The sequence below is a fragment of the Zootoca vivipara genome, chromosome 4, assembly GCF_963506605.1.
Source record: "Zootoca vivipara chromosome 4, rZooViv1.1, whole genome shotgun sequence".
NCBI lineage: Eukaryota > Metazoa > Chordata > Lepidosauria > Squamata > Lacertidae > Zootoca > Zootoca vivipara.
The window spans coordinates 26,411,875-26,439,121 of record NC_083279.1 but is presented as its reverse complement, the minus strand read 5'-3'; the positions used below and the strand labels follow the sequence as shown (position 1 = coordinate 26,439,121).

The window sequence follows — 27,247 nt, the reverse complement described above, 5'->3', positions numbered from 1 at the left end:
GGACCAATTTGAGGGCCATCGTGCTCTGGCCCTCAAACTGAGGAAGGAACGAGCAGTGAGGTGCCGGAGCTGATGCAGCACATTCTTCAAAGGCTCCCAATTGAAAAGGTTTGGGAAAGGTTGGATTGCTATGTAAACAGCAGAGTCTGAATCTTCACTTAACTTTTTAAATGCATGAATCTATCATAATTCGTAACCTGAAAATTGCAGTTTAGCAAAATGAAACTGGTTGGGTTTTTTTGTTTCTTTCCAGTTCTACAAATGCTTTCTGATGCTTTTCCACTGCCAACCTCCTTCAGCGGCTGACGGAGAAACCACCTGCCAGTCAAAGGTCACAGTCATCCGACTGAACCAGAAAGCAGAAGGTGGAGCCACTAACCAAGCACTTCCCCAAGTGGACGAAAAAATGGACCGCCTTCTGAGCCCAGAGTCAAGCCCAGAGCCTGTTTCAGACAGCCCACCACAGATGTCCAAGGAAAATTCATTCCTGTGAACGAGTATAAGCTGTTGCCTAATCCATCTATATCATATATGTTACAGTTTTATTGCCAGCTTGCTTTGTTGCCCCCTAAGGAATCTGCTGTGTGTTAAGAAGGAACAAAACAGAATGTGTTGCTATTAACTGTTTCTAACTCTGAATCAAGTAGGAATTATATTATTATCATTGCTGCCAAGTTATCCCTTTTTTACAGGGATTTTCCCTTATGCTGAATAGGCTTCCTCGCGAGAAAAGGGAAAACTTGGCAGCTATGATTATTATAGCACCAAAAAAAAGTGGTGCTCTAGATATGCAAGGGGATAATGTAATGGGGTAGCTGCTTGAAGTTAATGGTAGATGCCTCGATGCCCATTCTATTGTGGTTAGCTTCCTCTGCTTCAGCTTCACAAAAATCTCATTCAAGATCTTTGTAACCTGATAAGCACTGACCGCTAGAATAGTTTTCAAATGTGTACTAAGTCACAGTATTAACTGGTTGTTGTTTTTTTAAAAGAGTAGTAAATATGCACTAGCTCACACACCTGCTGGTTCATATTGAGGCTGGTAATAAACTTTAAATATTCTGATTCACTTTCACAACACAAAACGTAGATCTCCCTTCTCAAGCAAGTACAATGATTTAGTATCAGTCAGATTAGGAGGGGGCAGGGTTATAAGGAACATCATTATTGTTATTAAACGATGGTGGGACAGCGACTTCATTTTAGCCAATATATGCGCACCAAGAGATAGCTCAGTCGGTTAAGCATGAGACTCTTAATCACAGGGTTGTGGGTTCAAGCCCCACGTTGGGCAAGAGATTCCCCCATGGTCCATTCAAAATCTACATGTACAAATAACCTACATATTTATGGTTTTAACTTTGAAAAAAACATATTGTCCCCAGGTTAGAAATCTACAGCTGTAACAGGAAACTTCATTTTAATTACTGTTTGAGATATCCCTCCTCAGTTATGTGCTTGCTACTGCTTTTGTAAAGCACACTCCCATGCCTAAGATGTCAACATGGACAACCCTATCCTCAGCCCTTGCTCACCGTTAGGTACCTGATGTGAATCTGTTTCCCACTTCCCCCTGCCTAATAGTATTTCCCTGCCCTATGTATTTCTTAAAGGTGAAATACGAAGGCACAAATGCAGACAATTCCAGCAAAGGAGAAAAGTGGGAGCCGTCTAGAGAAACCGGTGTGGCTGCATAAGGAGCTTACAGATGAGGTGAGATTTAAGGAGGGCGTGTATTATTAAGAAATGAAAGAAAGGGAAATGACGAAGGAAGAGTATACACACATAGCCAACTGTTGCAGGGGGAATGTCCGGGGTGGGGCAAAGCTCAGAAAGAAGTTCAGGCTTGGGCTATGTTCGAAGCAAGAGGAGGAACATGTGAGTGGTAGGTTCTTTGCAGTGCCCAACCTGGCAATAGCAGAATGAATGATGCAAGAAGGACGCTGCAGCCCAAAATAGGAAAAGAGGTTGTAAGGGAACACCTAGTTACTTTAAATGAATTCAAATCTCCAGGGCCTGGATCCAGGGGTACCAAAGGAGCTTATGAATGCAATCTCAGAGCCTTCGTCTATAATCTCTGAGAATTCTTTGAGAACAGGTGAGGTCCCTGTAGACTGGAGGCAGACAAATATAGTCCCCATCTTCAAAAAGGGCAAAAGAAGAAGATTCAAGTAACTACTGAATGGTCAGTTGTTGTTGTTTAGTCGTTTAGTCGTGTCCGACTCCTCGTGACCCCATGGACCATAGCACACCAGGCACTCCTGTCTTGCACTGCCTCCCGCAGTTTGGTCAAACTCATGTTCGTAGCTTCGAGAACACTGTCCAACCATCTTGTCCTCTGTCGTCCCCTTCTCCTAGTGCCCTCAATCTTTCCCAGCATCAGGGTGTTTTCCAGGGAGTCTTCTCTTCTCATGAGGTGGCCAAAGTATTGGAGCCTCAGCTTCACGATCTATCCTTCCAGTGAGCACTGAGGGCTGATTTCCTTCAGAATGGATAGGTTTGATCTTCTTGCAGTCCATGGGACTCTCAAGAGTCTCCTCCAGCACCATAATTCAAAAGCATCAATTCTTCGGCGATCAGCCTTCTTTATGGTCCAGCTCTCACTTCCATACATCACTACTGGGAAAACCATAGCTTTAACTATACGGACCTTTGTCGGCAAGGTGATGTCTCTGCTTTTTAAGATGCTGTCTAGGTTTGTCATTGCTTTTCTCCCAAGAAGCAGGCGTCTTTCAATTTTGTGACTGCTGTCACCATCTGCAGTGATCAAGGAGCCCAAGAAAATAAAATCTCTCACTGCCTCCATTTCTTCCCCTTCTATTAGCCAGGAGGTGATGGGAGGTCAGTTATGGAATCATAAAACGGTAGAGTTGGAAATGACCACAAAGCCAATCTAGTCCAATCTCCTGCAACCCAGAAATCTTTTGCCCATGTGGGGCTTGAACCTGTGACGCTGAGATTTAAGAGTCTCATGCTCTACTGAACTATCCCAGCCGTATAGCCTGGAAAAGAGGAGACCGAGAGGACATTATGATAACCATCTTCAAATATCTTTGGGCTGTCACATGGTAGACAGAGCAAGCTTGCTTTCTCATGCTTGGGAAGAGAAGGACCTGAAGTTCAAGTTACAAGAAAGGAGATTATGACTAAACACCAGGAAAAACTTTCTAACATCAAGAGCTATTCAACAGTGGAACAGACTCCCTTGAAAGGTGGTGGACTCTCCTTCCATTGTAGACTCTCATACATAGCAATGACAATCCATGCACCATTACACAGAATTATCTTCTACATCAATGTAGAATTCATTAGCCAAAAACAGTGCAATGTTCAGCTACCTATGTCACAAGCTCTTATCGCACAGCTATGTATTTAGGAATTTTAAACAATGGTTTGAAATTAGCTTAATTGCAGAAGATCAAACTCTTGGGATTTTGGGGGTTGTGTTGAAGTTCTTTTATCAGAATTAAATAAATGTTTAAGGTCGTTGTATGAATAGTAAAAATGAATGGATATTAAGGATTCTAAAAAAAAGGAAGAAATTTAATTTGTCCATGGCAATTTTAATCACTCAAGAGCTTTTCAACTTCCAGCATGTATCTTTGTGCAATGCAATTACACTGTGTAATTAGCAAGATAATTAAAAAGTCGTTTCCAGAAGATTGGAAGTACACAAGAACGTAATTTCATTTACCTTATTGTACCAACTGTTTAGTATGAAAGAAATAATATATTTTGAAAACTGGTTGGGATTCAGCTCAGCTTCTAGTTTAGCAAAAACTCAATTTTGAGAACATTTTGAATGCTGTATAGAAACAGCACTAACTAAGCACTAACAATTCCTGCAACTTTTATTCAAAACTATGGAGTACCCATAAAAGTTCAAGATACTTATATTCAAATTATCACAGCAATATTTGCAAAACCATGAGTGTTCTGATTCCCATGTGGCAAACTGACCAGAGATGTTCCCCAACGTGGAATCCTTTCACGTTCTCTTCATTGGAGGAAAACAAATCTTTATGCACATCCATTGACATGAATCATAGCTGCTTTTTCCATTGAAATTAAAAACAAAAACAAAACAAAAACCTGTGGACCTGCATCTGTAAACGTTGGCAACATAATCACAAAAATTACCAATGGTTTCAAAATATCTACTGGTTCTCAGTCCAAGACTGGCATGTTTTATTTATAAGTTAAAAAAAGAAGTAAAAATAAGACCACACTAATTTTGCCATTTTGCAGCAGGCCTTTTGTGCAAAAAATGATGTACTAAACATGCTATCACAGACCTGTAGAGTTGAAATGGACCCCGGGGGTAGTCTAGTTCACTCCCCTGCAATGCAGGAATCCCAACTAAAGCATCCATGACAGATGGCCATCCAACCTCTGCTTAAAAACTTCCAAGGAAGAAGAATGCACTACTTCTTGTAGTCTGTTCCGCTGTTGAACAGCTCTTACTGCTGGCAAGTTCTTCCTGAGGTTTAGTTAGAACCTTGTAACTTGGATCCATTGGTTCCAGTAGTTTATACCTGGGTTTTCTTTCTTTTCTTGTTTTGAAGATGGGGACAACATTTGTCTGGCTCCAGTCTTCAGGGACCTCACCTGTTCTCCAAGAATTCTCAGAGATTATAGAAAGAGGCTCTGAGATTACATTAGCAAGCACCTTTAGTACCCTTGGGTGCAGCTCGTCAGGCCCTGAAGATTTGAATTCATTTAAAGTGGCTAGGTGTTCCCTAAGCACCTCTTTTCCTATGTTGGGCTGCAGCTCCCTCCTTGCATTGTTCTGTTATCGCCAGGTTGGGCACTGCTTTCCTTTTGGGTGAAGACAGAGGCAAAGTAGGTGTTGAGCAATTCTGCCTTCTCCCTGTCACCCAATAGCATTTCTCCATACTGCCCCCTTCTCTGAGCCAGGGGTTCTTCATGCACACAGTGAAACATCCTTGGAGCACATAGCTCATTCCCTAATTCCTAGAAGAGAAAGTAGCCCTGAAAGTTTTCAGATCTTGGTATTTTCTAAGCTTATTTGAGGACAGCATTTTTGTGGGTCTGTATGTGTGTGTGTGCACATACACTTACTAATAAAAGTTTGTTAGCATAATCTGTATCTTGGTTCCCACCACTGATTCAAACACTATTCCATCTAAGTCCATTACGTGCACATTAGATTAACGTTTATATTATGCCACCTGACTACAGCTCTCTTTTAAGCATGGCTTTGGCTTGAGATTTTCAAGCCTACACCTGCTTCTGGTGCTTAAATCTATTTTCATATCTATGTGGGGCTCTCTCTCTCTCTCTCTCTCTCTCTCTCTCTCTCTCTCTCTCTCTCTCTCTCTCTCTCTCTGTGTGTGTGTGTGTGTGTGTGTGTGTACACAGCAGTCTTACATAGCTACTTCATAATAACTTTGCTTGTTCCATCATGCTAGTTCTTGCACAAACGGGGAGCAGATATAGTCCTACCAAGAAGCTCTGTTGTATTTTTGTTATGTCATGTTACTTCTGGAACCCTTTAACAGGAATTCAATAAAATATTTTGTGGTTAGTTCACACATATTTTGCTTTCCTGAAGCCAAATTGCTTCCCAATCCTTCTTAGTCATAACACTTCTAGCAGGTGTTGGGGCAAGCATTATGTTAATTTCTGAACATTGAGATTGGGTCTGATGAGCTACTAGCAGGCCATAAATCGAGCAGAGATGTTAATATGTCAGGCTTGGGGAAAATGCCTGCCTGGCAGATGTTTGTGCAGATGTGAGAACGATCCTGAGTGGCCTTTGGAGAAATGTCATTGCAGTACAGATGAAGATTCTCCTATTTTCAAACTGAGTTCATCTTTACTTTAAAATGCATGTGATAACTTACGGCAAAGCTAGAAAACTGAAAGAGTGAAAGCATTGAAACATTCGTTAGTTAGAGGCCTACCAACAGATGGATTGACTAGCACACAATCTAGTGACATGAAAGCTGGTTCACACATGTATGTTCACCACTTATTGATCATAATATCAGGTCAATGTGAGTGCATTTGTGTGATAATGAATTGCACATATAAAGTAGCTTTCTTTAGCAATTAGCCGTCACAGAGAGAACATCTCTCTCTCTCTTGTATGGGCTGTCAAAACCAATACTTCCAAAAGTTATGAGAGATCAAAAGGTGAACACACAAACAGAATTTAGTCCTAAATTCCAAACAGTCAGAGGAAAAATTGTCTGCCAAAGCTTATTTTGAGTTTGCACTTCCATTAGCAACCATTTAACATAAGGCTCAAACACAGAATCTGTTCCTTAACAAAACAGAAGGATGGGAAACATTGACCTATTTCAAACACATTTCACACACACACTCTCTCTCTCTCTCTCTCACACACACACACACACACACCACTGTTTTTGTAAACTGCCTTAAAAACTTTATGCTACAGGGTAGCATACAAATGCCAGAAATAAAAATACAAAAAGATGTACAGTACACTTGAGCAAATCTGGATCAATGACGCATGGGAGTAAAATGGAGAAGGGAATAGGGTATGGAGCGTGTTGCTGGAAAATGAGTCTTCCTCATCAGTGCTTAAAAAAAAATTAGATGGGGAAGCGGAAGCGTTTTGGAGTGTTTCACACAGTGAGACTTTGCGAATGAGCTCCATGGCTTTATGAGAGCGCATCTGTGCGGGATGTAACTTGGACATCTGGTGATACATAAGTCCTCCTCTGGCTCTACACACTTCACACACTCTGGGCATGTGCACAAACAAGTAAAGAGTGCAGAGGGGCATATCGTTCCTCATTTTTACTTGTCACCTCCTAGCCATCTGAAAAGCTTCTCCTCAAAAACCTATCCCTGTTTTATAGTAAGAGATGTGGCCAGCTCCCACAATCCCAATGTTTCCAGCATTGGCAGCTATGACCTGCTTTCACTTTTCAAGTCCAGGATGTGGGTACAGTGGTACCTTGGGTTACAGACGCTTTAGGTTACAGACTCCGCTAAGAACTTTGCTTCAGGATGAGAACAGAAATCGTGCTCTGGCGGCAGCGGGAGGCTCCATTAGCTAAAGTGGTACCTGCCAGGTTAAGAACAGTTTCAGGTTAAGAACAGACCTCCAGAATGAATCAAGTTCTCAACCTGAGGTACCACTGTATTAGCATTTCTGGTCCTGACTAGAAATAAGCACGGTGTCCACTCAGCGTCACATGCCTTGCAATTCAAATGGAGTTTTGCTATCTAGACCACGGTTGTGAATGAGCCTGAGCTATCCAGTGAATTAGGACATGGGCTGGACTTTTATTTTTATTTCATCCACCCCTTTTAACAAAAAGGCAGTTTCAAGCTCACTTGAAAATAGGTCAGTTTTAACATCCTTCCCCGTGTGTGTGTGTGTTGTGTAAAATTGAAAATAAAGGTCTGTCACATTACGACAAGTCCCCATTTATTTCATTCATTTATGCCGAAATTTGCCGCCGAGAATATTCATTCACGAATGTAAGGTTTTAGTATTGCAAATAATCCAGGAGGATCTTCTCAAATTTACATCCCTTGGCATCCACAACATCAGTTATTCCAGTCTGTCAGCATTACCTTGAATCAACAATCTTCTGTGAGATTGGGTGATGTATAGTCACACTGAAAAATCCATCCGTTAAACATTTATGCTGACTGATAGCATCAGATGCTGATGTATGCCTCTGCCCTCTACACTCATCTCTCAAATAAACAGTTATACAATTTCCACTTTCAAGCGCATTGCATGGTTATCTGGTTATTGATGTGGTGTATGTTTCATATTCAGTGGTGACACAAGCATCAAATGTTTGCTTTCAGTTTTTACCCTTTTTTTTTACGTTAAGTCTGATTCCTGCGTCTATCTCCCTTTTATACTCAATTCTCCATCCACCTAGGGATCTGCATCAGGGGCAGATATAACAGTTGTATGCTCGCTTCTCCTATCCGATACAGCTGCCCCAGTTAAGATATTCCAAATATTACAGTACCACTCAACTGTTTCGGGTGGGGGAACAGCTAGGTTTAGTTCCTCTAGGCTTAACAGCGATATCTGATTGGAGCTACTGGTGCGCTGCTCTACCATGTAGAATTTGGATCAGGGCCAGAGAGTTTAAAAAAGAATCTGCAGTTCAGAGCCAAGAGATAGGAAAAGCAAGTGTGTAAAAGCCATGTGTTCTTATCATAGATTTGCTTTTTGTTCCTCTGAATATGGCTTGTATATTCAAAGTGTCCTGTTGGTCTTTTGTTGCACCTATCACTGTAGTGGCCCCGATGTCAGATGAGGTCACAAGTCACATTTTCACCTTGCTGTGCCAACACATTCCATTCATACCTGCAATTACGCGCAACTGAACCCAAGCAAGTCCTAGCCATACCTGCGCGATTTAGGACAATGCACAGTTCGCTCTGGCCAGTGTTTCACATTCCGAATATATGAGACATTTTCAAGGCATCGGTACGGCACAGGTCATAAAATGAACACTGTTTTGTAACTCCAGCTCCACAAAGAACCTGCTGCTGGAATATTGGTTATAGTAGTAGACGTTGACTTGGCTAAAATGATGCCTTCTGTGTCTACTGCTTATATAAATTTTTGAGTATACTTTAGTCATAAATGGTTTTAGACAAAGCTTTGTTTCTCCCAAGTCCTGCAGATACACAATCCTGGACAGTTCATAAGACATGTGCATTTAATAGTATAAAGGTAAAGGGACCCCTGACCATTAGGTCCAGTTGTGACCGACTCTGGGGTTGCGCGCTCATCTCGCATTATTGGCCGAGGGAGCCGGCGTATAGCTTCCAGGTCATGTGGCCAGCATGACAAAGCCACTTCTGGCAAACCAGAGCAGCACATTTAATAGTATATATGGTACTTATTTGTTAAACGGCATGCCTTCCATCCATCTCCAAATTAAATTTCATTACCACCACAGTTAAGCCGCACATGCACTAAACTTCAGCATATACTCTACAGACACAGCTAATGAAAATATCTACCAATAAGCACACCTACCAATGAAACCTGAAGAAGGAGGGTTGGGTTGTATCTTTTCCTTGGTGTTCTCCTGAATGATATCCCAGAGCTGCCATATAAATTTGGGGTGGAGAATGTAAAATGGCTGTTTAGGATTCCTCCTGCGATGCAGTGCATAGGGAGTAAACAAGTTGTAGTCTGGGTGCTTAAACCACTGGTAGGAGAAAACAAAAAACAAACAAGAAAACCAGACATTTTCTAGGGAGTGCTGGACATATACCAACCTGCATCTAAAGCATCACATTTGCCAGCTCCCTGTGGATATAAAAACACACCTTCAAGGCATAGAAGGAAGTGGATATGGATTTCTGCAACTCTTACTAGCATGTGTTAGGGTGCCCTGACGTTTGGATAGAGTAGCAGAACTGATAGTTTTCAATGCCTGCCAATCAATCCCAACAAACATCTGGGCGTGATCTACAATTGACTTTTAGATGACAAAGAACTGGGCTTTGCCCCTAAGGTAGGTGAAGCCAACCTGCATTCCTCCAGATGTTGTTGAACTCCAACTCCCATCAGCCCTTGTTAGCATATCCAGGAGCTGGAGGCGATGGGAGTTGCAGTTCAACAACACCCACAAGGCCCCAAGTTACCAACCTCTTCTCTGGGAAGAATTGGAGCTCAGCGGACAAAACTCCAAATCTTATGTGATGCTTTCCCATGGTAAACAAGCTGGGAGAACCATCGGGCAGCTCTTGGAATGAGAACATTCTGCTATAGGGTGCAACCTAGCCAATGTGTGTCCCTGCTATGCGACGGCAGGTAAAAGGGAGTTAACTCTCTAGGGTGGGTTTACATCAGTTGTGGGCAGGACTGTACCGTGCTTAGTCCATGCTCTGGGTACAGGTCTTTCTGCTGGATGTCACAAGAGCTATGCTGAGCACATTGGATCGAAGACGATATACAGCCTTGTGCAAATTAATTGAAACAAAGCATGTTTTCTATCTTAACTCGTAATCCTGTACTCGAAACAAACATGAAAAGTCAGTTGATCATTATGGTGTCGGAAGCCTGCAGCCAATAGAAGGAATGATGCGCTCGCCGCAATATATTGAGGATCTACGAAAGAGAGTTATTCCAGAGCTGGAAAAGAGGTATTCTGACGGTACTGGGATATTGCAGGAGGACCTAGCCCCCTGTCACACACCGAAAGTGGTGAGGAAATTCATGCCAGAGCAGCAAACACAGGTACTTGCCGGGCCAGGGAATTCCCCGGACGTAAATCCCATTGAGAATTTGTGGGCTATATGCAAAAGTCGCCTCCATGCTGTAGACTGTACGACTATGGAGAAGCTCATTCAGGCGCTGATTCAAGTGAGGTACAGAGATCCGAAAATCGACAGTGACTGTTCGAAACTAGTAGACTCCATGCCAAAACCGTGTTCAAATGCTGCTTAAAAATAGCAGAGGTCGTATCCATTACTAATGTACGTATATGTGAGTTTTGTACATGTAGATGTGAGTTTTGTACAATAAACTACATTGTTTGTTTCGATTAATTTGCACAGGGGGGTAGTAGGATTGCAGGTAGTGGGATGCTACGTACAGGAATTGTGCTGCAGCATTTTACTCCCAGCTAGGGCAGGACCTCCCTTTTGCTTTCCATAATTCTACAAAAAGAAAAAAGCCCAAGTGCAACACAGTTACTCCAGATTTCTTTGCATGTTTACAACTCCCGCAAGTTGTTTGCATTATTTAAACCCCTGCAAACTTAAATTTTCATAAGGTTATGCCGGCGGCAGCACTTGAGCTACAGAAATTAATTTTGGTAGAGAGAAGGGAAGGAAAATAATCACAGGTGGTCAGGCACTTAGATCAGGATGACTGAGTTAACAAGCACCAGGTGATGTGGGGACAGGGAGGTGGGAGGACTTGAAGGTGCTACAAGGAAGGAAGGTTGTGCAAGGCCATAGTAACAGGAAAAACTTGCAGACACTGGTCACGTAGCTCAAGTGGTAGATCATCTGTTTTGCATGCCAAAGGCCCCCAACGTCTCCAGCCAGGCCAAGGAATGTCCCCTGCCTGAAACCCTGGAGAGATGCTGCCGGTCAGTGCAGGCAATGCTGAGCTAGATAGACCAATGATCTGACTCAGAATAATAATAATAATAATAATAATAATAATAATAATAATAATAATAATAATATTGTTAATTATATCCCACCCATCTGTTTGGGTTTCCCTAGCCACCCTGGGCAGCTATAAGGCAGTTTCCTGTGTTCTGTGCAGTAAGACGGCTCCCTCTAGTGTCAAGAGATGAAATATTCATAATAAAGTTAGCAATTTTTAAAATTCCACAATAAATTTTAAACACACTCTCTCTGTCTCTGTGGCTGTGGGTGGGTGTTACTCTCTGCTCCCCTGTAAACTGCAGAAATTATAGAAATACATTCTGCTGCTGGCATGTATAATATCAGCCAGCATATTATATCTAGAAAGCTGTGGAGAAGAATAGAATGGGCAGCAGGAGAGTTAGATGGAAATGGTGAGAGAGGGACTGACAGGCAGGGAACATCTGTTGTGATAAGGGAGCCGATTAAAAAGAAGCAGGAATTATCTGCTAGTCAAGATTGCAGGTGGAAAAATAAGGCAAGATAGGTTGAGCCCGTTTATTAGGTTATTTCCCATTCTTTACTGCTTGTTCCATAGTTAAGCTCCTAAAACGCAAGCTTGTTCAAATACTTAATGTGCTCTGATTAGGGTGGATTTCATGGTAATGTATCTCTCATCTAGACATGGGGTAGGAATTTGGTTTGCTTCAGTTCGGGAGCAAAACCATTTTTAGATTTATTGTCCTGGCCCAAGTCAGGACAGGGAACTAGGCAGAGGGCCTTCTCGGTGGTGGCACCTGCCCTGTGGAACACCCTCCCAACAGATGTCAAAGAGGAAAACAACTACCAGACTTTTAGAAGACATCTGAAAGCAGCCCTGTTCAGGGAGGCTTTTAATGTTTAATAGATTATTGTGTTTTATTTTTCTGTTGGAAGCCGCCCAGAGTGGCTGGGGAAACCCAGCCAGATGGGTGGGGTATAAATAATAAATAAATAAATAAATAAATAAATAAATTATTATTATTATTATTATTATTATTATTATTATTATTATTATTATTATTATATCAGTGAGAGCAGCACTAAACAGTAGCATAGCAGCCTCTCCTCAGTAGTAATCCCTAGTTTTAGGCTTCCTGTGATGGGAAATTGTGACCTGGAAACACTCTCACAGTTCGAAAAAGGGCATTGTTGAACCTAGTTGCTTTTAAATGAGGAGGTTGCAATGGGTGCGGAACTCATCCTGGCTGCTGACTTACCTCAGTCAGATCTGCAGAATAGGGCGCAGGGTCCCAAGCGACTAGAGTAACATCTTTATATAAGGGGTTGTCAGTGAACTGGTGCTTAGGATTGGTAAGAATCTGCAAAATACAACACACACACACACAAACCCACATATTTAAAACATTTCCAAATGATTATGAAAAATCCTCATAAGAGCAAGAGATGGCATTACCTTTCAACATACTAACCCCCCTTAAAAAACCCTCAGCCTTTTTTTGGGGGGGGTTGGGGGGGTATAACTTGGGGGAAGTTCTGAAGACTGGACAGAGGAGCCTAGAGGGCCACATTCAGCCCTGGGTCTAAAATTCTCCATCCCTGCAGTGTAGGGTTGCCATATTTTGAAAAAAGAGGATGCTACGACGACACTCATTTTAAACACCCCTACTATATGTAGGCTATTGAAGCTGTGATATATTGCTGAGGGGGTCAGGAGAAGAGAAGAGGGAAGCAATTTCTGATCAGGTGGGTTTCGTTAAATTTGCCCAAATGCCTTTGGCTATATTTTCGTGATGACATAGAGTGGTAGGCATGGGACATGTGTTCTGCTGTGCACATTATGCACCAACCCCATGTAAAAGAATTATTGGATTGACAGACTGTGATACAGAGGTTGTTACTATCCTTAATTCAAAGATAAGGAAACGAAAAATCAAAATACTGTCCTTACAAATAAACCTTCGTTTTGAAAAGTAAACATACAATGTGTCCACCACAAGAGGGCACTGCACGCACACACACACACACACACACACACACACACACACACGAAGTGGTACCTTGGTTTTCAAGTGTCTTGGAAGCTGAACATTTCAGTTTTCGAACGCCGAAAACCCAGAAGTAATTGCCTCGGAAGTCTAACAGCTTACACTGCTGTTCCTCCCCCCCCCCCGCAATTTTCCCCATTGACTTTGCAGTAAGCACCTCGGTTGTCAAACGTTTCAGAAGTCGAATGGTCTTCCGGAACGGATTACCGTGTTTCTCATATTATAAGACATGTCTTATATTTATTTTTTCCTCAAAAAAACATACTATGGCTTATTTTCAAGGGATGTCTTATTTTTTTCCTCCTCCTCCTGCCGCAGCCGGCATTGCTGCTGTGCCTATCACTATGTCTTATTTTCGGGGTATGGCTTATATTCCTTGAATGCTTAAAAATCCTGCTATGGCTTATTTTATGGGTATGTCTTAAAATATGAGAAACAGGGTATAAAATAAAAAAATTCCTTCAGTAGCACCTTAAAGACCAACTAAGTTTATATTTTGGTATGAGCTTTCGTGTGCATGCACACTTCTTCAGATATCTGAAGAAGTGTGCATGCACACGAAAGCTCATACCAAAATATAAACTTAGTTGGTCTTTAAGGTGCTACTGAAGGAATTTTTTTATTTTGCTTCGACTCAGACCAACACGGCTACCTACCTGTAACTGGAACGGATTATGTTCGACAACCGAGGTACCACTGTATATACATGTATATAGATGGACAGATTGTGTGTGTGTGTCTTTGTTTCCTTCAGTATATAGTCATGCAACTTTGTCAAACACTGCATCTATATTGTTTCCACCTCCCACGCCTTGCTTATTTTGTTGTTGTTGTTGTTGTTGTTTTGCACTATCAACCACCTCAGTTGAACATGTTATCACCATAACTGCAACATTACTGCAGCTCTTTTGTAGTCTGTAGACTGTTTCAGCTTATATTAATGTTGCATTTTTAGGTAGCTGTGACCTGCCCTGGGAAGGACGAGTAAGAAGCCTAATAAATAAAGATTGTTTCGTATAAAACTACAAAAAAAGAATTGGGAGAAGCTTAAACCAAGAGTTTGCAAATGTTTTTCTCAACAGGCCACTTGAACATTTCCGAGGGTCTTGGCGGACCACTTAATTTGTCTCCCTGTTGTAGCAATTGCAATAACAGGATCATAGAGTTGGATCATGAAGGTCATTGAGTCCAAACCCCCTGCAAGGAAAGAATCTTTTGCCCAACGTGGGGCTCGAACCCACGACTACCCTGAGATGAAGAGAGTCATGCACTGCCAGCAGAACTAGCAAGATATTCTATGATATCTCATTGTATTTTTATTGCTCCTTATATTTCTTATTTCATTGTATTTTTATTGCTTCTTATATTTCTTATCGGGACGTGGGTGGCGCTGTGGGTTAAACCACTGAGCCTAGGGCTTGCTGATAAGAAGGTCGGCGGTTCGAATCCCCGTGACGGGGTGAGCTCCCGTTGCTTGGTCCCAGCTCCTGCCAACCTAGCAGTTTGAAAGCCCGTCAAAGTGCAAGTAGATAAATAGGTACCGCTCCAAGCGGGAAGGTAAACGGCGTTTCCGTGCGCTGCTCTGGTTTGCCAGAAGCAGCTTTGTCATGCTGGCCACATGACCTGGAAGCTGTACGCCGGCTCCTTCGGCCAATAATGCTAGATGAGCGCCGCAACCCCAGAAGTCAGGGGTCCCTTTACCTTTACCTTATATTTCTTATCTAGTGTGGTTTATTGTATTGCTATTTGAACCCCATATAATTCACACTGCAACACAATAAAATGAAATATAATAAAAGAAACAATGAAAATAAAAATTGATGAGAATATTTAATACGATGGATACTCCGTCTAAAACCACAAATCCAAACACACCAGCAACCACCTAAATAAAAAGCTTGTGGGCCACTGGTACCCCACGGACCACAGTTTGGGAACCCCCTGGAGGCAAGGGAGAAGGACAAAAGACATAGGAGCTATAGCACCTAATCAATCACCTCTCTCCTCCCCTTGGTATGTAATCTTTAGGAAGCACTGCTGGATGAAAGCTGGGACCTGTTATTTAAAATCAAAGCAGAATTCCCCAGGATTTCTTATTCAGTTCTAAGAGGAATTGCGACATACGGAAATCAATACAAGTATGCAGATGTTCAAGTGCCTTACTTGAGAATTAATGATGCGCATGGTTGTTTTATTTCCGACATCTTTTTCATATCCGCTTGTTGGAGCAGAGTTGAATCGCAAGACGGCATCATGGGAGTCTATAAAGTCGGAGGGAAGGACATTCAGGTGAGTAACCGACAAGAGTCATTGTGTAGTACAATCATTTGCATGTTTACTTGGAAGTAAGCATCGGCCCATTCCTGCTGGGCTCCAAGAACCACTGTATAGTCAGCACACATGAGGGGAGCAAGTGAGGGAATAAAATGAGTAGCATCAGCGACAAGAAACCCAGGCTCTTCGCAAGCAAGCTGTGAGCAACCTCTGCTGAGAACTGATTTCCTGTGTGCTATCTTGGCACTTGGACAAGGAATGAATGTGTGAAGAACACAGTAGGTGAAGGAATCAAAATATGTTTGCGTTATTTTTGAGAGAGAGAGAGGTTTGCTGTTATTTACACTGGGATGAAATCTCCTCTCCCCTAAACCACTTTCCATAAAATATTCTCATGAAAACTGAGGGGTGGGGGCAAGTTTCTGCTACTTTTGTGGTGGTGGTGATTTTTTAAAAAAATGGATTTGAAAATTTAAGTGCAGTGCTGGCCACATCAAGCACAGCACAAGAAGCCTACAGCAAGGACTTCTCTTATTTTTTTCTGGAGAATCCTGAGCCTGCACAGAAAGCAGAGGATTTCCACCTTTGGACTCAGTTCCAAACTGATGTAGAGGTCTGGTTCCCTCTCTGATAATTACAAGGAAAATGCTTGGAGGATGAAAAATGAAGCTCTTTTAGCCCCCCAGCCAATTGCTCTTACAGGGTTTATTTATGCTTGCAGTAGTTGTAGGAGCAATCCATTTTTTAATTGGGTTCTGTTTTACCCCAGATTTGCTGCTTTCCAAATGTTCATTCCAATCGTGATGGACTCCCAGGGGTTGTTCCACACTTTTTGTATGTTTTGCTTGACCCTGTTAGAAAGATCCTTAGACACACCACTCTAGATTGGGAGCTATGGGGAAATGCTGTGGTGTTCTGGAATAAAATTAAAACTTAAAGGGACCTCTGACTGTTAGGTCCAGTTGCGGACGTCTCTGGGGTTGTGGCGCTCATCTCACTTTACTGGCCGAGGGAGCCAGCGTACAGCTTCCGGTTCATGTGGCCAGCATGACTTAGCCACTTCTGGCGAAACCAGAGCAGTGCACGTAAACGCCGTTTACCTTCCCGCTGGAGCAGTACCTATTTATCTACTTGCACTTTGATGTGCTTTCAAACTGCTAGTTGGGCAGGAGCTGGGACTGAGGAACGGGAGCTCACCCCGTCACGGGGATTCGAACCGCCGACCTTCTGATCGGCAAGCCCTAAGCTCAGTGGTTTAGACCACAGCGCTACCCACATCCCATGGAATCAAATTAGACGGGAGTTTAAAAATAAGGAAGGGGTCTAGAAATCAGTATGTTTGAAATCGCTTTATTACTAATTGATTAATTAGTACTTGCTTTGTCAATCACTCCACATTCTTTTTTCTTATTTGAATTGCCTGGTACTTTCTTCTATTTTGAATTGCTGGTGTTTTGCAAACTGCTTTGAGCACATCAATTGCTTTCCATTCATTATATATCAATAAAATGTTTAATTTCTTTCATTCACAGTCTGAGTGGGTGGTCCTTCTCCCTGGCCCATGAAGAGCAGTTTCTTGCTGCATTCAATGGGGCCGATTTCATATATATATATATATATATATATATATATATATATATATATATCAAGTGCAGTCTCTCTGGGTGGAATTCTATATATAACTTACACAAGAGTTAAGTCCCACTGAAACAAAATGGACCTACTGCTGACTAGACATGAAAAGCCTTGCACTCTAGATCATAGTATCTGAAGGTTAGTGGTCAGTGCAAACGGAATATTGCTCTGCTACAACAATGGGGGGGAAAACTCTTGATTGCAGGCCATTTTAGACAAGCTCACCTGCCCTACACCTGTCAGGTGTGGGCCAGGTAAAAGAGGTTTTGGCACATACACCGACCATCAGTTTATGGTTGGGTCTTCAAAAGCCCTGTGCATAGTGATTCACAAGACCCCAACCATCAGCTGATCGCTGTCATACTGCAGGCTGTGCCTTTGCCTGATGTTTGATTTCAAACCTGCTGCATATATCCTTTTTGTAAAAAACCACACTTTCAACGCTCAAAAGTAAAACCTAAATATCGCATTTCTAGCACAAAAACAGAAGGGGGCGCCCAAAGTCTACTGGAGATCCAAGACTTGTCATGTTGTGGTTTGCTCTGCCCTGCTAGTTAACCAGGCTGTGTTCCTTTGCAGACCTCAAGGACCCATCATCAGTTGACCCCCTGCCCACTTTCAGCCCATATATATTTTTTTTTTAAAAAATACTGCTTTATGTTACAATCCTTGGATCCCGGACCTATGTTCACACTTCCTGAGAGTGTCGCACTGCAGAACAGTCCCTATCAACCAGGGAAGGAAGTATTAAAGCGGGATTTAATGCTTACCAAGTGGCATTGTCTGATAACCCCAGACTTTTATCTTCTTTCCACTGATAAGAGTCTGGCAACTACTACCATAGTTCGCATTCTGTTTTTCGACCTCCAAGTGTAGGGAGGGAGGATCCACTTTCAGATTATTGGTTTTTTTAATGACATTCAGGTTTCTAGGTAGTGTGAAAATACAGTGGTACCTCTGGTTGCGGATGCGATCCGTTCCAGAGCTTCGGTCGGATCCCGAGGTTTTTGCAACCAGAGGTGCCTGCTCTGCGCATGTCGCAGTAGAGCGCTTTTGCGTATGCAACGAAACCCAGAAAAATACTTCTGGGTTTCCCATGTGCGTATCACGAAGGATACATAACCAGAGGTGCTTGTAAGTAGAGGTACCACTGTACGCCCAATAATTCCAGTTCATCCTGGTGTTTCCCACTGCCAGCGGTCTAGATGCCCTAGATACTACTCTGCACAATGCACAACAACTTCATGGTTAACTGACAGGCTTCATTCAAGGGTGAGCCCTTATGCAGCCTGAGGGCCACATTTTCTTCTGGAAATTTTTGCCAAGGGCAAGATAATGGGTGGGTGGAGCCAAAGGTGATAGTGGGTGGAGCAACAAATGCAAATGCTAGCTTCGTACAGTAAAGGTAAAGGGACCCCTGACCATTTGGTCCAGTCGTGACTGACTCTGGGATTGCGGCGCTCATCTCGCTCTATTGGCCGAGGGAGCCGGCATACAGCTTCCAGGTCATGTGGCCAGCATGACTAAGCCGCTTCTGGCGAACCAGAGCAGCACACGGAAACACTGTTTACCTTCCCGCTGTAGTGGTACCTTATTCATCTACTTGCACTTTGATGTGCTTTCGAACTGCTAGGTTGGCAGGAGCTAGGACCGAGCAACGGGAGCTCACCCCGTCGTGGGGATTTGAACTGCCAACCTTCTGATCAGCAAGCCCTAGGTTCAGTGGTTTAACCCACAGCGCCACCTGTGTCCCTAACTTCGTACAGTAGGCTAGCTCAAATCCCCCTTTTGCATTCTCCATTTAGACCAGCAGGAGCCTTTAACAGAGTTCAATGCCAGGGAAAGAACACCCCCAGGTGTGAAGCAGGGTGTCTTATTTCAGTTTGACTGAAACAGAAGATTCAATAAATAAGAACATAAAAAGAATTAAAGGAAGCTTGTGTGCAGGTGGGACAAGAAGAGCTGGTCTCTCCCCCCTTTTTCTACTGCTCTCTATCCCCAATAGCTAGGGAATGGGATAGAGTTTGCAGCGACAGCAGCTCACTCCCCAAAGTAGGAAGTCCCCAGGGATCATCACCAGGGTCAGCAAAGGAAGGGAAAGAGTGGCAAGTCTATGAAAGAAACAGAAGTGTGGCAAGAGGGAGCTGCGGTGGAACAAACAGGTGCTGTGTGCCTTGTGATTCCCTCAGAGGAATTACAGGCAAACACTATAACCCAAGACTGTTGAGATGAATGTGCAAGAAAAATGTGCTTTGAGCTCTTGAAATATACCACATAAATGCTACGTATTACTACTACTACTATAGGGATGCGGGTGGCGCTGTGGGTTAAACCACTGAGCCTAGGGCTTGCCTATCAGAAGGTCAGCCGTTCGAATCCCCGCGATGGGGTGAGCTCCCATTGCTCGGTCCCTGCTCCTGCCAACCTAGCAGTTCGAAAGCACGTCAAAGTGCAAGTAGATAAATAGGTACCGCTCTGGCGGGAAGGTAAACGGCGTTTCCGTGCACTGCTCTGGTTCGCCAGAAACAGCTTAGTCATACTGGCCACATGACCCAGAAGTTGTCTGCAGGCAAACACCGGCTCCTCAGCCTATAGAGTGAGATGAGCGCCACAACCCCAGAGTCAGGGGTACCTTTACCTTTACTACTACTACTACTACTACTACTACTACTACTGCGATCATCACCAACAACCTGGAGGCACATAAACAAAGCAATAAGAGAGGGTACTGAGTGACCCATTCTCTGGAATTTTTAAAACACATCTTGACTGGGGGTGGTGGTGGTGGTGGTTGACAATAACCACGAATATTTCTTTTGTTGAACGAATGAAAGCCAAGGCTCTTCTAGAACAGAACAAGAAAGCAGAACACAAGTCAGGCTGCCACGAGGTGAACATGACAGCTCGCATTCTCATAATGCCTTATAAATTGTTGGCAGAGTCATAACGGCTTCACATTTACACCCGTTTTGCTTATGGCAAATGTGGCAGGGCAGTCGTTGTGGAGCATCTCACTGCAATAGGCTCTCCCTCCCTCCCTCCAGAATTCCCCTAGCAACAGATCCAGGCTCCTACATGAAGAGAGGGGAAGAGAATGGGGCAGGGGCAGAACGTCGCTGGTCCGTGGGATTTAGTGAAATAGGAGCAGTAAGACACAAGAACGAGCCCAGGATAAACACTTTGAATCACACTCTTTTATTCTGGGTTAAATCAATCAATCAAGGCTAGGCATCACCCTGAGGCGCCATACCTCTCAATCATTAGCATGGCTACGTATGACTCACTGTTCCACATGCAAGCTGTGAAAAGGTGGGAAGGGGGAATCTGTGAAAAGGTGGGAAGGGGGAATCTGTCATTTAGTCTGGTTATGCATGCAAATAAGCGTTAAAAATGTAACAAGGTTGCCTCCAGATTGTCAATATTTTGCAGAAGGGATTCAGCTGCACACTGGAAAATTAAATTTGTGCAATTAAAGGGCTCCGGCACTCCAAAAAAAAAAAAAACCCACACATTTTTTTTAAACAACAGCAATAACAGTAAACTGGCTTTTTGCTGTTGGGAACACGATGGGGAGAATTACTGAAAAAGAGTGGAATAAATGACCGATTGATGGGAATACTCATAACCTCTTTTCATGCAAATCAGAATAAATTATCAAGAAAGAGCAGGCATTGTTTAACCTTTGAAAAAGCTTTGTGCAAGCAAATGATGAATACTCGACAAGAAGGTCACCTAGAGGAACATTATTTTCTTAGTAAGCAAAACTGGGTCATCTAGGGAGAGGGAGAGGTGGCTTGGAAGTACTGTGGGTGGGCAACTGCAGAGCTCCACGACTACAATGTACAGGCACCCTGAGTGACCCCTAAAACTGGATATGTGGGAGACAAAAATGTTACTTCTTATGGCGTCAACAGGTCACTGATTTGGAGGCATCTCGGCCTTTTCGCAAGGTAAAGGTCAACGTGCCTTCCAAAAACCCTTAAAACAAACAAACAATCTTTGATACTGTGCTTGCAGTTTGGTAGAAACGGAGGACGGACAACTGCACTTGAAAATACAAACCAGGAAAAGGAAATAGTTTGCTTCATTATCAGTGAGGAAAAGGCAGGCGAGAGAACCTGTGGAGTTCTCACACCTCAGAGGTTTTCAAACTACCGGTAGTGGGATTATCCTTTGAAACTGGAAGCTACCTTGACTTCTGGTGCCAGGACAGCATTTGCACCTGTTCTGAGCAGGAAGCCTATTAAAGTAGTTGGATAATGAGAGTAATTCTACTTCATCGTAAGAGATTTAAAGGGAAACCTATCTGGATATGAAAATATGAGTGGCTATAGAGAATTAACCCAGAGTTCATTTTAAAGAATCTGTGGGAAGAACATTGTTTTGGTGTTCAGGAACTGAAGTGACCAAACATGTCTTCCCTTTTCCTCCTTAGCCTTTACAGTGGGCGCTCGGGTTGTGAACGTGATCCATGCGGGAGGCACGTTCGCAACCCGCAGCGCCGCATCTGCGCACGCGCGGGTCACAATTCGGTGTTTCTGCGCATGCGCGAGTGCCGAAACCCAGAAGTAACCCGTTCCAGTACTTCCGGAAACGTGCAACGTGAAGAGTCTGTAACCCGAGGTATGACTGTACTAGGGATTAGGGAGGATTCTAGCTCACTCCACAATTTGGAGCAAACCTCCACAGTCTACATCTAACAGGACAGAACACAGGCGTCTTGATTAGGGGTGCATTCAGATACAGCGTTTATTACGTAAGTGTTCCTGACTATAATGCTAGCTCTCCTGTCCCATTTTCTACCGTTCATTTCACACAGCAGTGTCTGTTGCATAGGGACATGGGTGGTGCAGTGGTCTAAACCACTGAGCCTCTTAAACTAGCAGTTCAAAAGAATTTGACTGGACTTACAGTAACTATCCAGGGGTCCTTTACCTTTACCTTCTTTATGGAACTGTGGCTTTTTGACCAAAATACTGCAGCGTCACACTCAATTTAAATCACACCAGTGAGCTTGGCTTCATCTTTATTTGATGACCCCTGGGATTTAGTATGATGGATATGTGAGAGAGAAAACTTATCTCTATCCACACTCTCAGCATAACTTTTTATAGCTCTATCAGTAGTCCACCCTTACTTACCACTTCTAAACTAAAAAGTCTCAAATATTGTAAAGGTTTCACATGGGAAAAGGTTCTACCAATGAGATGGTTTCATAATTTTTTTAAAAAATAAAAACCTGTGGAAATTTTTCCATTTCTTAAAGTAACAATGAATAGATGCTAACTGCAAATAAACCATTAGGCACGTTTGGCAGTTTTGATTTTGTCTATTAAATAAAAGTAAAATAAAAGTACTAAATTAGATTATTCTGTAGGGCATCAGAACATTTCCTTATGCAAATTACTCTAATTTGCATACGCAAAATTTCTAAAAACCAACACCACTAGTTGCTCAAACCCTTAATCAATTGGGTTGCCCTTCTTTGTACTTTTCCTAGCTCTAAAATATACTTTTGAGGTGTGGCAACCAGAACTGTATGAAGCTTTCCAAGTGCAGCCATACTGGTACCACAGATTTATCTAACAGCATTATGATGGGGCAGATTAATTTTTAATGCCTTTCCCAATCTTTAACATGAAAATTTACTCTTTTCACAGATGCCACACACATCAACACATACATTTTCAGTGAGTTATCCATTGCAACCCAAAAGTCTCATTCCTGGACAGTCAACACCGGTTCCGATCCCACGTGCATAAATGTAAAAAATACCACCAGCTAAAAGCAACTAAAGTTCCCACCTTCAAGCACTAGGTGGCCCTGATCCTATCTAGGTATAGTACCGTGTTTCCCCCTTTTTAAGACGTAGTCATTAAGTAAGCCATGGCAGCATTTTTAAGCATTTGCGAAAGATAAGACATACCCCGAAAATAAGACATACCTCCATGCCTTGTATGAAAACTAACACCCTTCTTATGGCCACTACTGGGAGTAAGATGTCGCTGAATTAGACTGAGATCCTATTTAAGTGACTAGATTTTGGATTTTAAAAGCGAGACCGCCGAGCGCCCCAGCCAGCCAGCGGGACTCAGCCAGCCAGCGGGGCCTGGGAAGCGGCTGCTGTTGTAGTGGTGAGCTCGCGGAGCGCCCGGCCGAGGAGATCTGCTGCCCCACCGCCCGGAACTGACTGCTGCAGAGTGGAGCGCTCCGCAGCGCCGAACGCTCAGAGCGCCCAGCAGCACCGGGCGGAGCGCTGGAGCCAGCGGCCTCGCCTCCGCCCAGCCGAGGAGACCTGCTGCCTCGCTGTCCAGAACGGCTGCTGCAGAGCGGAGCGCTCTGCAGCAGAGTGCTCAGAGTGCCCAGCAGCACCGGGTGGAGCGCCGGAGCCAGCGGCTTCGCCTCCGCCCGGCCGAGGAGACCTGCTGCCCCGCCGTCCGGAACGGCTGCTGCAGAGCAGAGCGCTCCGCAGCGCCGCCACAGAGCACTCAGAGTGCCCAGCAGCACCGGGCGGAGCGCCGGAGCCAGCGGCTCCGCCTCCGCCCGGCCGAGGAGACCTGCTGCCCTGCCGCCCGGAACTGTTGCTGCAGAGCGGAGCGCTCCGCAGCGCCGCCGCCGAGCGCTCAGAGCGCCCAGCAGCACCGGGCGGAGCGCCGGAGCCAGCGGCCTCGCCTCCGCCCGGCCGAGGAGACCTGCCGCCCCACCGCCCGGAACGGCTGCTGCAGAGCGGAGCGCTCCGCAGTGCCGCCGCTGCGCGCTTAGAGCGCCCAGCAGCACCGGGCGGAGCGCCGGAGCCAGCGGCCGGCCGCCAGGATCCAGCTGCTGGAGCGCGCAGAGCGCTCAGCAGCTCAAAGCACCCGGCAGCGCCGGAGCCAGCGGCCTCGCCTCTGCCCGGCGAAGGAGGCTTGCCGTCCCGCTGCCCAGAACCAGCTGCTGGAGCGCGCGGAGCGCGGAGCGCTCAGCAGCTCGGAACACCCAGCAGAGCCCTTGCCCCTTTCTTCTGCCGTCTGGCCTGTCTTAAAAGGGGCGCAGCAGAGAAAATGCCTTTAAAGGGTGATCGGAGGGGGACGCTGTGGGAAGATGGGGGCTTTCTATTTCATTATTTAATAGGGTTGCCATATTTTGCAAAAGCAAAAAAGAGGACACATTTGGCAACTCCTGCTTTTAATTATGGATCGCTATGACGACTCTGCCTGTGATAAAGAGGACGTGTCCTCGAAAAAATATGAGACATTGCAACCCTATTTATATCTATATTTGCTCCATTGGTTAGAGCATGGTGCTGATGATTCTTCATTGCAGAGGGTTGGACTAGATGATCCTTGGGGTCCCTTCCAACTCTTCGATTCTATGATCATCTGGAGGGACACCTGTGAACCTGAAGACCTGAGAATATAGTACTGTACAGCTGGAAGGGGTCCCCCAAGGGCCATCCAGTCAAACCCCCTGCAATTATGCAGAAATCACAGCTAAAATAATCCCCATCAGATGGCAGTCACAGCTGGAGAAGCCTTGGCCATCCAAACCTGGGTTTTAAAACCTCCCATGTAGGAGAGTCCAAGCTCAATAGCACCTCAGAGCACTGAAATCTTTGTGTGTACATTGTATTGTTCTAATACATACAACAGCCTTGTCAGGTAGGACAGAGCTCAGCAGCGCTGCGCGTAGCACACAGCAGCACCCCGAGCCAGCGGCCTGGCCCAGCCGAGGAGACCATAAGACATCCCACCAAAAATAAGCCACCCTGTGTTTTTTTAACGAAAAAAAGTTATAAGACGGTGTCTTAAAAAAGGGGAAACACGGTATGATCAGCATGGCGGATTTAGAATTCCTTGCATTATTTTACACTTGCTCGCAATGAACCTTGTTTGTCGTTAATGCCTGCCCCCTCCTAATACTCTGCAAACTTGGCCACCTCACTGCTCAACTCTTAACTCCATGTCATTTAGGAACAAGTTAAAGAGCACATCCTTGGGGAAATCCCATTTCTTATACACCTCCAGTGCAAGAATTGCCCATTTATTCCTACTCTCTGCTTCCTCTTCCAGTTACCAATCCATAAGAGAACCTGTATTCTAATCCCACAACTGCAAAGCTCACTCAGGAGCCTTTGCAAAATAAAAAAATTCCTTCAGTAGCACCTTAAAGACCAACTAAGTTTATATTTTGGTATGAGCTTTCGTGTGCATGCACACTTCTTCAGATACACTAGAAACAGAAGTGTCAGACCCTATATAAAACAGCTGCTTTGAGATCTTGTATAGAATGTCCTGGGACATTATTACAGAGAAATTTCAGGAACAGACTGGAAAGGGAACTTGCTGAATTGGAAATCATTACCAAGCTTAAAACCATGGAAGCACCTGGGATGAATAGAGACATCGGATTCTTATCTCATTATGCATGATCAAGCTTTCTTTAGCACCTCAGCCCAGGACTAATTGCAGCCATCAGCAGCCATTAACATCCATCTACAGGTTTACCACTCCCATCAGCCCATCTCCCATTCCCACCCCCCCCCACCACCCTCTGTATATATATAGGGTCTGACACTTCTGTTTCTAGTGTATCTGAAGAAGTGTGCATGCACACGAAAGCTCATACCAAAATATAAACTTAGTTGGTCTTTAAGGTGCTACTGAAGGATTTTTTTTATTTTGCTTCGACTCAGACCAACATGGCTACCTACCTGTAATCAGGAGCCTTTGGTGAAGGATTTTTATTAACATCTCCTTGAAATGCCAAGCAGACAATCTAGTTAATTTATAGAATACACTGCCATAAAATGCACTGATGGTCACTAGCTCAGGTGACTTGAAAAGGTCGGTGGTCAAATTAATGGGGGATTAAGTCCATCATTGGCTACAAATCATGCTGGCTATATGTGGCTCCCAGCTTCAAAAGCAGTTCGCCTCTGCAGAACAGTTTCTGGGGAATGAGTGTGAGAGGGCTATTGGGTTCCTGGCCTGCTTGTGAGCTTCCTAAGAGGCATCTATTGGCCAACAAGGGGAACAAGCTGATAGGCCTTGATCTGACCTATCAGGGCTCTCTTTCTTTCTATGTTATTATGGACAGTCCTGGTCCACATGTACATGGGTTTTGCCCATTTTGTTGGGATCCTTCCACTCACCTATTTCATCCCCTAGAGAAGAGTTCAGTATGGAACCAGCGGACATGACGACAGCACAGCTACCAAACCCACGTGGGTACAGCTCGCTCAGAGGAACTTTGGGGACCCGCCTGTCCCATCTGATGAAAGAAAAGGGAGCTTCTTTGCCATCGATGGTCCTGACATCCACACGTGCCTTGAGCTCACAGAGGAGCTGCTCTGAAGTCAACTTGAGGTTTCGCTTCCCTTTGAAGTGCACCTTATGCTTATTAGTATCCAGGTAACCTTTCCTTGCTTTCTGTAGGCGAGGGAGAAGCATCTTAGAGGAGACGTTCCCTTTCCAAAGCCTGTAGAGGAAATATTTCGACATTGTGGAATATACTCCATCCCATTCATTAGACGCTTCAAACATCTGGCCTCTCCTGTGTCTTGCATGTATTTTCTTTTTCTTCTTTTGAGGGAGCCAATTATCCTGCAAGGCATTGCTCTTCTGATCCGCCCCCTCTGCTGAGACTAATCTCCCTATTCTCTGAATACTGCTCTGTGACTGAAGCTGACCAGCAGCAAATAAATAATCACCAGACCTTTGATAGAAAGCACTTTTTGATTTTCTTCCTAATTGGGGAGGGAAAAATTCCTCTTCACTTTCAAAGCCACCGTCTAGGTCAGCCCATTTTTTAATGCTCCCAGTCCCCGATTTAAGTGAACCCGAGATATCTTTGCCGAGAAGCAGCTCGTTCTCACCAGCTGTATCAGAGAAGGACAGGTCATGCATTGCTCCCATGATAGCTCTCTGCTTGCCTTGAATGGGCAAAAGCCTTTTAGTCTCAGTGTAGGAGAAGGAGCTTGGAACTGCTTCGGCCGTGTTGCTATCTGTGAAATAGATGAAGATAACCAGGAACAGCAGACCCCACGCAAATATTCCAAACAGCATGAGTTGTTTCCATTGCTTCAAGTTAGGTTTCATGGCAACTCGGTGCCTATTCTTCCGTGTGCTAAAGGCCCAGTAAAGGACCATTAAACCTGGAACAAGAAGATTCAGTATTAGCAAAGAACGTCTCTCAAGGTAGGACAGAAACAAAAAAACTCTAAG

The 27,247-nt window shown here is 44.1% G+C and overlaps 2 protein-coding genes across 2 annotated transcripts in view; one reads left to right on the top strand and one right to left on the bottom strand.

Annotated features, from left to right (window-relative positions):
- The window catches only part of LOC118085558 (parapinopsin-like), a 57,351-nt gene extending 51,798 nt beyond the window's left edge, over nucleotides 1–5,553 (top strand). Inside the window, exon 5 of the mRNA XM_060273401.1 lies at nucleotides 254–5,553. Within this exon, the coding sequence (XP_060129384.1) occupies nucleotides 254–493 (240 nt within the window). The 3' untranslated portion in view covers nucleotides 494–5,553. The remainder of the gene's footprint in view (nucleotides 1–253) is intronic.
- On the bottom strand, nucleotides 2,985–27,247 carry ST6GAL2 (ST6 beta-galactoside alpha-2,6-sialyltransferase 2). The gene is made up of 3 exons (XM_060273403.1): nucleotides 26,176–27,247; nucleotides 15,300–15,397; nucleotides 2,985–3,002 (listed from the first exon to the last, which is right to left on the bottom strand). Exons 1-3 carry the CDS (start codon nucleotides 27,170–27,172, stop codon nucleotides 2,985–2,987), a joined length of 1,113 nt encoding a protein of 370 aa, XP_060129386.1. The 5' UTR covers nucleotides 27,173–27,247.

Bases quoted from the DNA above. Each gene is read 5' to 3' on its own strand.
- ST6GAL2 (XM_060273403.1), bottom strand. From the start codon at position 27,172: ATGGTCCTTTACTGGGCCTTTAGCACACGGAAGAATAGGCACCGAGTT. The intron at 15,398-26,175 runs GTGAGTGGAAGG...CCGACTTTATAG, and splicing joins TTCTCTAGGGGATGAAATAG to ACTCCCATGATGCCGTCTTG.